This window comes from Pristis pectinata, chromosome 4, assembly GCF_009764475.1.
Source record: "Pristis pectinata isolate sPriPec2 chromosome 4, sPriPec2.1.pri, whole genome shotgun sequence".
Lineage (NCBI taxonomy): Eukaryota > Metazoa > Chordata > Chondrichthyes > Rhinopristiformes > Pristidae > Pristis > Pristis pectinata.
The window spans coordinates 28,019,507-28,033,353 of NC_067408.1; the positions used below are offsets into that span (position 1 = coordinate 28,019,507).

General features: G+C 38.2%; 1 protein-coding gene across 1 annotated transcript in view; it reads right to left on the reverse strand.

Moving 5' to 3' along the window:
* The window catches only part of LOC127569473 (short transient receptor potential channel 7-like), a 78,747-nt gene that overhangs the window by 19,952 nt on the left and 44,948 nt on the right, over positions 1-13,847 (reverse strand). The window contains exons 3-4 of the mRNA XM_052014165.1: positions 5,641-5,823; positions 1,428-1,592 (exon numbers count right to left, since the gene is read on the reverse strand). Of these exons, the coding sequence (XP_051870125.1) occupies positions 1,428-1,592; positions 5,641-5,823 (348 nt within the window). The remainder of the gene's footprint in view (positions 1-1,427; positions 1,593-5,640; positions 5,824-13,847) is intronic.

Below are 13,847 nucleotides of genomic sequence, written 5' to 3' on the forward strand. Positions count from 1 at the left end.
ATGATTTTCAGTATGTTTTTGACTGGGATTGTGTTTCTTTACCATTGAGGAAACATTTAGAGAAAGTTATAATATTGTAAAAACACAGGAAAGCAACACTGATATCAAATACTGAATTGGTTTCAAGTACTCCCTAGAGCATGTAAGGCTTGTTAGGAGAGTCAGAGTATACTAAGATAGTGGGAACAAGATAGTTCTAATGGGCGATAAAAACTTTTTTGGGTGATATAGGTGGGTGGATGAGCCATACATCAGGGAAGCTATTGGAGAGGATACTTAGGGATAGGACTTACATTTGGAAAAGCATGGGCTTATTAGGGACAGTTATGATGGCTTTGTGTGGGCAGGTCATGTCTTACAAACTTGATTGCATTTTATGTGGAGGTGACAAAGATGATTGATGAGGGTAGGCAGTGGATGTTGTCTACATGGACATGGACATGGAGAAGTTTGTAGAACGCCCATGTCCAGTGTGAAGGCGCGACCCTGAGCTTCCTGTTGCCTCCCACTTTAAATCCCCATCCCACTCCCATTCTGACCTCCTGTACTCTTACAGTGAGGCCCAAGGCAAGCTTGAGGAACAGCACCTCATCTCATCTGGGCACACTGCAGCCTTTTGGACTCAATACTGAATTCTACAGCTAACTTGATTTCTTTGTATCAGTCATCCTTCTGTGATATTAGCTCTTTTTTTTCTTTTCTCTCTGGGAGTGGAGGGCATGCTCAGCCTGACCTACCAGGCATATTCTCCCACGTTTTTTTGTGTATGCACCTTTGTCTACATTCTCACTCTCCAGTTGCTCCCATTCACTCATTTACCAGATAACCTGTTTACAACTTATTCCCATGGTTACCCTAGTTTCACCCCATCAGAGACATCCCATCTTCCCCACCCACCCTGCAGCTTTACAAACTTCTTCTGTCTCCTTTTCAGTTTTAATGGAACGGTCTCTGACCTGAAATGTTAGCTCTGTTTTCATTCCCACTGAGTATTTCCAGCATTTTTTGATTCTGAATCAGTAGGAGGAACACTATCAATGAAAAACTACTAAGATACCAACACAAAGAGCCTAAATTGTGGCTGCTTAGATTACCACTATTTTTGAGATATAGTAATGAGATGGATTTCAGGTAAAAAGACGCTATACAAATTGCTGTATAAATTTGATAGTCTCCTCAACACAACTTGTGTTTACCAGGTTTGCACCAATGTGACCCAATCATTGTTTTAGCACTGGTCCACTGAATCACAGGTGACAATTCTAACAGCATATAAATGCTTCACATTAGATCTATATGAACTTAGTATGCAATTGATAAGCCACAACTTAAAAATTAATTAAGCTCCACTTATAAATCTAAACAGATATTGAATATACAATAATAAACAGTTATTCAAGTAAACATCTGATTGAAAAAATCTGTACCTTGCTGCATGGAGCAAACCAGTATCCAATTGCAAGAAATGGAAGCCCTATGGTGACACCGAAGACAGCCAGGCACTTCACAGCAATTGACTGTTGACGTAAGCCTGAGAGATTTTCATACCAAATTGTAAGCAATTGTTGCTGGCAGTTAGGATGAGCAACAAACTTGTGGAAACAAAAGGAATATTATAGTTAGCTGCATGTAGCGGTTTCCAATGCATGTGATGCATTTTTTTTGGATAAAACCAACATTTCAAATAGCTTGAATAAAGTCACTAAATGCATTTTAAATACTTCCTTAGGAAAATGTCAATAAGGTGCTCCCCCACACCCCACTTATGCAAATTAGCCAGAAGTGAGGCACAGACTCCATTTTTATATGCAATTAGAATTGCCAGACTACTATCAGTGAAGTTACTCTGAGGAAATTCATGGATTTTTTTTTAAACAGTTTGAAACACAATATAGTAATAAAGGGGAAAAAAATTCAAATGAAAGAGTAAGATTTTGTATGTTTCATTATCTTTACAAACTGCGATGTAAAATATTGTTGCATGATAATTAACCATTAGCATAAATAATAAATGTATTGATGACCACATTAAAGTAACAGTGAGAAGTACTTGCTACGACCACACTAAATGTTTATTGGTTACCATTTGTTCAAGGTAATTTCCACGTTAATATTTATATGTTTTACAATTTCATGCTTATTTCTGTTGCCACCTTCAGCTCTGGTGTCAACTTTGGGTTTCTTGACCCTGCTAGCAGGGTATATGGTCCGCCTGTGTACCTTTGTTGATCTATCATCACATCAGTGAGTCTGATGATTGCTTTGGCATACACTGTTTTTTTTGCCTTTTCCTTTGTAATGTAAATGACAACAGAGGTCCAACAAAATGAATATAATGTATTTTTAAACACCCAAGAATATTATCATCATGTCTGCTCTGCCTCATTGGTTGGGTAAACTGGAATCAATATGTATAAAGAATGGTTGAATTAAAGCTGCTTTAACATATTGCTGCCAAATTAAATGGATCCCCTGCCCATTGGTGAATTCTAGACCCATCCTACTCCCTGTACATCAGGAAGTTAAGATCCACCCATCCAATCAACAGTTAAGCAATAAGAACTAATTAAGATTCTGGATGGTTTATAAATTTACGAAGAACGAATTTACTTAAACACAATTCTGGATAATCTTAATCAAAAGGAGAAGTTAATTCAAGCACACAATATTGCAATCTTAAAAAAGCAATATTTTCCCATGTTAGGTTTATTCATGGTAATTAATAAACAAAAAAATCTTTAAAATCACAATTTTGAAATTTCTTCATTAATCCTCTGTAAATTTATATCTTGATAACACTGAAGGCATTGCCCACATTGCACACAAGGTGATACTTGTGAACTGAAAACATTCCACTTGCTCATTATTTGGTCCTAAAGATTGCAGATGAGTGAAATATAGAGAGATACTCCAGAGAGTTGAGGAGGCCACATCACTGGGGGCACTTAAAGAGGAAATAGGTAAATTCGTAGAAGATCAGGAAATTGAGGTCTAAGGAGAAACTGACATAGAAGAGGAGATAAGGCCTGGGAAACATCAGCCATGATCATACTGAATAAAAGGGTAGGCCTGAGGGGCCGAATGGTCTACTCCTGATCCTTTTTTTAATGTTCTATCTCAAAGTTATATCTCAAAGCCTTCCCAATTTCACTGAAAAGCTATCACTTCTTTGTTGGGTGAGCCTTCCATTATTTTGGAAATATTAAATTTAATGATGTATTTTGGGTGAAAAATATTGAATCATAAGAATACAATCATCTTCATTGAGTCTGACATTTCCTTGCAGAATATTTGTATTTGGAATATAGCAACTCTCAAAATGGGAACTACTTCATCTTAAGATGACAGGTCAAAAATGTAATCTCTTAGCTTCTTTCAAAATTTTCTTTTTCTTTCTAAGTCCATCTCATCATTTGATATTCCCTATCAGTGTCTGTGACAAGAGCCTGAGAGCACGAACCACCGGACTCAAGGACAGCTTCTGTCCCGCTGCTATCAGACTCCTGAACAGACTTGTCACAAGCTAAAAGGTGAACTCTTGATCTCCCAATCTACCTTGTTGCGGCCCTTGCACTTTATTTGTCTACCTGCACTCCATTTTCTCTGCAACTGTCACACTATATTCTACATTCTGTTTACTTTTTACTACTTCTATGTAATTACATATGGCATGATCTGCCTGGATGGCACGCAAAACAAAAGCTTTTCACTGTATCTCGGTACATGTGTCAGTTATATACCAATCCCAACACCAATAAATCACATTCTTTGTGGTGTAATGTTCAGAAAGAAATGCACAGAAGGTCCCATTAGTTCTGATTTTCATTCTCTCTTTGTAAGTAAGCACCTCATCTCCAATCAGAACTTTCTGGGTCTTGTAGACATTGAGTTAGGAGATCATTCAATGTTGCATTGATCAATCACAATACTTTTCTTTTTACAGCCAAACATCGGCTGTGATTGTTAAGATAATCTGTTTCCAGAAATAAGATAGTGACCATTTTCCATGTGTATTCATGTCACTCTGAAAATTCACCCGGCACTTTGCAGACTGAGTCAACAACGTGCAATTGAAATTTGCTCCATAACCCAAACAATGGTAATGCCCACCTAGCTCAGCCTACAGTGTAGTACAATTTTTAGACCATTGGATCAAATACATGATTCTTTTACTCTAAGATTTTTTTTAATTTGATACAAAACTTTATGTATCTTCTTTTTAAAAAAATTCACCTTAATTCTTTGGCCATTGATCCTCCTACACAGTTTGGATCCTGATAAGCTTTGAATCTACTGCCCCTTTAACTTATCTCCTTTGATATGCCACATATCAATTCTTGAATGAGGGGGTCAGGTGAGCCACTTATCTTCATGTCTCAGCTGTTTTTTGATGCTGTCATTGAGGAATTGGCTTTCAGAGATGTCAGTTCTGCTCTGCTCTGTTAGGGGAAGCTGCATTCACTACAGGGCAAATGAATGGCAAAGTGTTTATGTGGTTCAAGGTTTCAGAGTTGGTGCTCCCACAGCTACAGAGTGTAAGAGAGTGATTTGTTGGTAGGGCAGAAAGAGACAAGTAACATGGGAATTCATCAGACGTGTGGCAGTGTTAAATTGATATTCAGCACTGAATGTAGGTGAGGATGGCAATACTGTGAAGGAGTACAGTCCCAACTTGGCATTGTGATGCGAGGGGTTACTCAGGGGATAAGGTGATGTGTACGAGTGCTGTAGTAATTGAGGACTCAGTGTTTCAGAGGCACTTCTGAGACACACTGAGCAGAGAGTACTTCTGCTGACATCAATGTGAGACCAGATGGTTTGCTACCTCTCTCTTATCAGGGCAAGGAACATCACTGAGAGGATGCAGAATGGTCTTGAGGGGGAGGGAAAAGGGAAAGAGACAGATGTTGCCACACCATGTCTGAACCAATTGATTGTCAAAGGAAAGGGGCTGAAGTAGTAAAGTCAGAGCTGGGGAGGAAATTAAAAAGCAGCACCCCAAAAGATGGTAATCTCAGGATCACTCTCTGTTAATCAGTAGAACTAGTAAGACATGGTAAGTAAATGCATGGCTGGAGACAAAGCACAGGAGGAAGGATTTAAAATTCTCGGGACATTGGGTCCAGGTCTGCGGGAGGAGGGGACTGTTGAAGGCAATCCAGTTGCATCTCAACAGATCTAGGATTAATATCAAAGTGGGTAGGTTAACAAGCACAGTGAGGAGGATTTAAAGTAATGCAGCAGAGGTTTGGGCACCATGATCCACTTTTCAAATGAAGCAACTAGTTCAAAGACCACTGTAAAAGACAATTAAAGTTAAAAATAATAAGATTAGGCAGGTCTCCCATCCATTCCACTACTTGTCATCTGAAAAATCAGTACAGCAATTCTACATTCCAATTAATGGAGCACTTCAGATAGACCAGCTGCACCACAGGGACTTCATTCTTTTTAATTACATTTTGTGCATTGAGACCTCAAACAACCTTTATCAGAATATAGAGGAAATTCAACATGTTACATCAATAAAACATAATTCAAAATGCTATTAGAAGGTTAAGTGAATTATGTTCCAGAATACAACTATAGTATGTAGCAATCATTTAATCCTTTAACGATTTCAACCAATAAAAGCATTACCTTCTTAACTTCATACTTAATGGCAAGTTTCACTCTGCTCAGAGATGGCCTGTGATGATCTCCCTGAGGCTCAGAATCCACATCTCCATTAAGAATAGCCTCCACTTCCTCTGTGTCCCGGCACAGGTCTAGCACACCAACAGCAAAATCCTTGCATTGCATAGATAACTTCCTGTAATCGTTCTAAACAGAAGAAAATGGAATCTGCTGAGAATTATTGCAGTCATCAATCCATCTCATTTAAAACTAGGAAGAGGAACAATACGCAGAAGTACAGCCAAGGAACTGGTAAAAGTTTTGATGGTGCTGCTGGAGTTAAGGAGATTAGGTTTTATCGTTCAGGTCACTCAATTTTGGTGTTAATTAAACAAATCTTTAGATTAATAATCATTTGCTAGTTTACTGAGGGAACCAGGCACAGTTTAATTGTTCTTTGGATTCAAGTCTACTTTCATCTTGACTTTTAAGGGAGCTTTGGGAGCAAATACCATTGGGGGAAAAATACCTGCCTTTTTCTCAACATTAGACGTAAAGAAGTAGCCCAATCTATCTAAAGGCATACTTAGGGAGTGCTAAATCTTGATTCAGTAATAAACTTTGATGAAACAATGTCATGGGAAATAAAAGAGGAAAGACTAGCATTTATATTGTGCCTTTCATGACAGAATATCCAAAAGCACAATACATCCAACCAAGTACTTTGAGGTGTAGTTGCTGTTGTAATGTAGGAAATGGAGCAGGATATTTATGTACAGCAAGATCCCACAAGTGGCAATGCTTCATTTGTTATCATCTGCTTCAATTATGGTGGTAGAGAGAAAACTATTGGCCAGGGATAACGCTCTGGCTTTTCTCTGAAATAGGACCTTGTGATTACTTTACATCCACCTTCAGAGGGAAGATGGAGCCTCAAGTGTAATGTCTTCACTGAAAGGTGACACTGGCAACAATGCAACACTCTATCAGTAATGCATCAGAGTGCCTTAAATTTGGTTAAATTCTACACACTTAATTTTTAGTCCCAACAATTTGCTGAATAATCCGAATACTCAACAAATAGGTTCTTCAAATCTGCAAATCATTAATCATTCTAATCAGTTAATATTAATTAAATAACAAGTATTACTAACCTCTTTCCTAAAGTTTAGGTAAAGATGACAAAGAATAATGATTAACCATCAACACCTTTCTTATACTACACACACACACACATATACATACATACAGAACTTTATAATGATGTGTATGACCAATGACTTTTCAATAAACTTTAATCTGCCTTGAAAAGTAGCAGTGTTTGTGCTAAAACCCAATACTGTAATCTGTTCCGTATTCAACTCCATATAGCTGGATTAATAGCACTGACTTCCTTCATTTTGTTGGCCATCAGTGGGTGACAATCATATTTTACATGCACATCACTAATGTGAATGCAAATACCAGACACTGGATGCATATTAGCTCTTGCATGTAAGTGATCAGTCAGAAACATTTCTCCATCCATTTTAAGGGTATGAGAATATTGATGGGCTGTAGTGGTTGGATGAATGTAAGATAAGATATCTTTATTAGTCACATGTACATCGAAACACAAAGTGAAATGCATCTTTTTGCACAGAGTGTTCTGGGGGCAGTTCGCAAGTGTCGCCATGCCTCCAGTGCCAACACAGCATGCCCACAACTTCCTAACCCGTACATCTTTGGAATGTGGGAGGAAACCAGAGCACCTGGAGGAAACCCATGCAGACACGGGGAGAACGTACAAACTCCTTACAGAGAGCAGCCGGAATTGAACCTGGGTTGCTGGCGCTGTAATAGTGTTACGCTAACTGCTACGCTACCATGCCTTCCCCCTACACTACCGTGACATGTGGAATGAGATACTGGGGAATGGGGAGTTGATTACAAGTTCCATGCTTGATACTTGCAATCAATTAGCAATTCTGATTAAACACCATGCTAACAACGTAATTGTCAATTTAAAATATTTCTGAATAGAATTCATATTCTTTCCTAGATGTGGAAACAAAAGAAAGGTAACATTATACCTCAAAATTCCCCAGTGGTAAGAAACAGTAAAAGTAGCAAGAAGTAAACATATCCAATATAAAACCATGTTACCTTGCTAACATCGATAGCTCTTTAGGTTGTCATTGACATGTATTTTATATGTTCCAAAGGAGAGCCTGTGGCTTTAACTGATGGTGAAAGGCCCAGCAAAAACCTCGCACACTTTTCACTGATTTTCTGGTTCTCATGCGGAACTGGAATGAGCATACAAAGCTAAATATTCAGAGTTACCTGGATCCAAGATTCACAGATTTTCATCAAGAAGAAGCACTGAATTCACCTATCATTGAGATTGTATTTGGCCATTAAATACCTGTATCTGCAATATGAGTCCAAAGCATTCTTCATTTGATACTTCATTAATGTGGAATGTAGTTGGGTCCCTTCATCATTCTAATTTGCCACCTTTTATTTCCTGCTACTGCTTTCAGAATTGAAGTATAGAGATAGGACAGATGGTAGTTTTGTTCTTAAATGCATAGATTTTAGCTAGTCTAGTTTATGATGAATGTAATTTCTGTAAAATATGGTGGATTTTAAAAATTGGGGTGCACCCACTGCATCTTGCAGCAGAGGTGTGAAGAGTGGCTTTCTGGGATATTTCAAGTTCCTTTTTTTTAATTGGGTCAAGTGCTAAAAGTGTAAATGGTGGGGTGGGAGTTTAGAAAAGCAAATGCATTTTCTTATGGATGCATTTACTCATGCTGTCAGATGTCCAGGTATTTTTGTTGTTAACTTAAGGATGAGCCAAGAGTCTGCAGGGCAATGAGGAGGGATTATGATTCATTAGTCCGAAGGAATACTAGAAATCATGCAGAGGAGGAAAGGAAGGATTCATGTCTTTGATTATGCAAGGCTGCTTCCACAATGGGCATCCCTGAAGGCTGTGCAAAAAGATCACTATAAACTTAGTATATTAGATATTTTGCCCATTCTCTAATTTTCCCATAGATCTAAGAAATCTATTGGAATTCCACTTGCTGTGTTTTCTTCCATTTTCCAACCGAGCAATTTCCCACTAAACATTAGGAAAAAAAATACAACAAAATCTGACCATATATAGGAGGGTGCTTTGTCATGATCCGTGATTGATCAGGATAGATCTTACAATATATCTTTTCTCATTCCTGCTCTGACAACGTCATGCATGAAGAATGCCTATTCATCATTGGCATCCAAAGTTACTACGTCAGTAACCATTAGGTTATTAACTATTAAGGAGCAGAAAACCTATTCAGTTAACTAAGATCATATTATGTTTGAAGTGATCATCACAAAAGCTGGCAAATTTTGTTAGTCTCAATGCTGCCTGGCAAAGACAATGGAATGGACTTCAATGCAACAGCCATTGGCCTGACGGAGTATAGGGAGACTAAAAAAAGTAAATGGTAAATGCCATTACTGATGAACATAACATTTTACTTAATTGTTTATTTATTGGGATCTGTGCATCTCTGGCATAGCCAGAACTTATTGCACTTCCTGAATTGCTCTTGAGAAGATGATGGTCAGCTGCCTTGTGTTACTACAGTCCTCTGGTGAAGGAACTCATTGGTTGGTTGGGTGTTCCAGGATTTAAATCTAGCAATGATGAAGGAGGAACAAATTTCTTTTCAATTCAGGGTGTGCAGTTTGGAGAAGTCACAGAAGCTGTGGGTTAGGTGCTGTTGGGAATGAATGTTTAGGGTAGTAGAGAGGGTCACCAACTAAACAGGCTACTTTGTCTCTTATAGTGTAAAGCTTTCTGCGTGTTGTCAGAGCTACTGTAAATCCAAGTTGTAAATGATGGAAGGTTTTGTGATGTCAGGAGATAACTTACTCACCGCAGGATAAAGAGCCTCTGACTTGCTGTTGGAGCCACAGCTTTTGTCAATGGAGGCCTGCTAGAACATTGATGGTGGGGGATTCGACAAAGATAATGCCATTGAATATCAAAAATAGGTGGTTAAACACCCTCTTGTTGGAGACAGTTGTTGCTTGGCACTTTCATTGCATGAATATTACTTGCTACTTATCAGCACAGGCTTGAATGTTGTCTCGGTCTTGCTGCCTGCAGGCACAGACTGCGTCATTTGTTCAGGAGTTGCAAATGGAATTGAACATTATGCAATCCTCAGTGGACATCTCCACCGCTGAGTTAATGATGGAAGGCAGGTCATTCATGAAGCAGCTGAAGACTTGAGGGAACTTCTGCAGTGATGCCCTTGGGCCAGGATGATTGACATCTAACAACCACAACCATCTTGCTTCCTGTGAGGTCTGACTCCACCACTGCAGTGTTTTCCCTTTGATGCCATTGACTTTAGTTTTATCAGAGCTCCTTGATGCCATACTCAGTCAAACACAATCTTGATGTTGAGGCAGTCTCTCTTACTTCATCTGAGGAACCCAGCCCTTTGGTTCATGCTTGGACTAGGCTGCTGATGAGGTCTGGAGCCGTGGTCCGGGTGAAACCCAAACCAGGCATCAGTCAGCAGGCGAATAAGTGCTGCTGAAGTATACTGTTGACAATAGCTTCCATCAGTTTTCTGATGATTGAGAGCAGACTGATTGGGAAGTAGATAGAGTGATAGAGCAATATAGCACAGATTTGGCCCAATGAGTCCATGCCAACCACGGTGCCCGCCACTTAGCCAGATTCGATCTTTCCTTCTTTTTGTGAACTGCACATACCTGGGCAATTTTCCACATTGTTTGGTAGATGTCATGTTGTAACTGTTATGAAACAACTTGGCTAGAAGTGCTGCTGGTTCTGTAGGTCAGATCTTCTGCACTACAGCTGGGGTGTTATCTGGTTCCATGGCCTTTGCTGTATCCAATGCTCTTGGTCATTTCTTTGTGTCATTTGAGGTGAATCAAATTGGCTGAAAATTGTGGAAATCTCGGGAAGGAGCAGAAAAGCATAAATTACCCAGCAGTCCTGGCTGAACGTGGCTGTGGATGATTCAGGCTTGTCCTTACTTTGCATATGCAGGGCCCAACCGTCAGTGAGGATGGAGATGTTTTTATAGTAGCAGCCTCTGGTTAACTATTTAATTGTACACCACCAGACAGCAGCTTCAAATTTTACTCATAGAAATAACACAGTCTGTTTATCTTGTCACCTTCAGTTTTGCTACTTCTGGTTAGGCACAAGCTAATGCGAGGCTTACATATTTTAAGGAGTTGCTAATAGAACAAGGGAAAAAAGATGGACTTGGCCATGGTAGATAATCTATTGGCTTAGATTTAGTGGTCAGTGGTGAAGAAACATGGCAATCAAACGTCTCCACAATCAATGAATGAAACATTCTTGGACTTGCAGACTCCAAACTGGGAAGTAAACTTGGAATATTTAATTAACTGTAAAATCAAGTGCAAAACCAATATAATGTTGGGATTAAGAAGGAGAAAGAGCAAAGTAAGACAAATTATTTAATAATAAGACAATAACTATTTAGAGCTTTTATTTTAATTTTAAAAATTCTAAAGGTATAATATTCCATATTTGTAAAATCAAACATTTAGTGCCAGTGGAAATGTTGCATGCTAATTAAAAATTCACCTACTCTTGAATAAACCAACTTGATTTTTCTGATATGATTAAGGATAACCATGAAACAGTAATCTTATTGCAATTTCAAAACCGATTGCTTGGTGAGGTACTGGTGTAATGCAACTTTCAGAGAAAAGCAACATCCAGATTACTATGTTTAACTGTGCACATAAACTGTCTGATTCAGTTCACTGTGATAGTGAACATTGATAACTCCACCATTGTTTTTCATATGAACCCCGAGGCTTTGTTTTCTAAAATCTTAATGTATGAGTCTGGGCTTTGTTCCTCATTGACTCAATTAATGAGTGAGTAAATTCAGTGTCATATCAGTAAGATCAATTTATGATGTTATTAATATTTGTACATGAGAACTTACAAACAAAAACTGTATCTGGGTTATAAATAACTTTCAGTTATTCAGTTGCAATCAGATTTCAAGTTATCAAGTTATCCTTACTTTCATATTAATGTACTTAGTAAATCAATGTTATTGCTTCCACACTTGGTCAAATGCTATCTTGATGTTAAAGGCAGACTGTTTGGAATGAACTTTTAAGGAAAGTCTTCATGTGAAAGCAGAAAATATGGCTAAAGAATTATATGAATATTTTGTGACTACTATCACAAAGTGGATTATGATAAGGTTACAACAATAGAGGAAAATGAATTGAAGGAAAGAGTGCAATAGATAAAGTGAATGAAAAAAGAATTAGGATTTCTGAAATTTGGTAGGTCACCTGCTCCAGATGGAATGCTTCCAAGTACACTGAAACAAGCAAAGACATTTGACAGGGGCATGGATGACAAAGTTTCAATTTCATTGGTTACAGGAACAATGGTGAAGAATAATTTCGCATCACATTTCAGAGGAGAAGAATCAACAAGTCAGTTACAGACCAATACGCGTAATGCTGAGCATGGGAATTATTGGAAGTCATTATCAGGGATAAATTACCACATTTCAGCAAAGGATATAGAAGAATTTTTGACCTGGAAGTTATCAGGGAGAGGCACTTCAGTTATGTGGTGGCATTGATTTGTTCTTCTTGGACCAGAGATTAATAGGTGACCTTAAAGAGCTTTACAAAATTGAGATATTTTCATGGATTAGATAGATGGGTATATATTTGTTTGAAGTGCAAGTACTGTTTTATGTTTGGGTGGGGCCACTCTATATCATATGGTTAATTAGTGCATGCTTTAAATAGCTGGGTTTCAGTTGCTGTATTAAGCTGTGTTTCTCTGAAGCAAGCTGTGAGATACTCTGTAGTACAAGAACACCACAATATGCTACAGATAGATCAAACCCATTTTGTCTGGTGAGTGGCTGAATGACAAGACATCATATGTTCAAACTCATCAAAATCTAAGGGAGAGATGGGGAGAAATCTTTTCACTCAGTTATTGAGACCGGGAACACTAAAACTGAAAGATGCAAAAAGGGAATTCCAGGTGGGGGTGTGCATGGGGGGAGTATTGGGCGGTGGGTTTGGTGGGAATGGAGCAAACACCCTTTTTATAAAGCCAGCACAGGCTTTCTTCTGCACTGAACCTTTCTATAATTCGGTGACTTTAAAGGACAATTAAGTAGACATTGAAATGATACACAACCTGGTCCATGTTGTAGATGAAACATTGGTGCAATGAAAAATTGTACTGGTTAAAAAAACTATTTTCAAAATTAATTTTCTAGCAAAAAGAATTATCAAAATCTAAACAATATATATGAAACTCCAGATCATACACATTCAAAATTCTTCCTCAAGATGATACACTTTTATAGCTACCCACTCATCGGTATTTAAGACTACCTTCCACATTTTGTGTTTATTATTGCTTGTCATGGCCCACAAATTATATAACAAGTGTAAAATTACAGTAAAACTACCACTACTGCAATTTACAAACCACATGAAGTGGAAATGTTTTGCTAATTCTTTCTTAATCATTCCTGTTAACTTACTTACATGACAAATTAAAATGTGTATATTTGTTTTAGTTAACCCATCATGACCTTTGTCCAATTTGAATGTAACTCCATGTTGTAAAGTATGCAATTATGCCTTTACTTTAGCTTGAATATTGTAATATTGTCCCACTATGCTTGTCATTGCACCATGTATTGCTATATCTACAAATGGAGCTCACAACATTCCAACAAATTGGCATCCTTCAGTCCTTCCCCTCAGCAAATGCTTCAGTGCTGTGAAAATCAATACTGGCTTCATTGTCACACATGGAACAACACATTAGAATAATGATGTTTATCTCTGTCTCCCCTGAACACACATGTACTGTATGTTTACGTGTGCACTACGTTTACTTGACTGCAATGCAAGTAGTAAAAAAAAAATGAGTACACAAGGTTGAACTGAACAATTCATCTAATAAACATTCAGCAGGGATATATTCCTAATATGCTGTATGCTGATTATAAAGATACTTTTGTCATTATATCTTGCCCCAAATTTGCAGCTAGTCTCAAGTCAACTGATGGTCAACTACAGGAGATTTCCTTCTGACAGCTGTGCAATAGTTAAACCAGTCCCTCATCACTGCTGGTCTAAATCATGGAACTCCATCCCCAGCAGCGTGATGG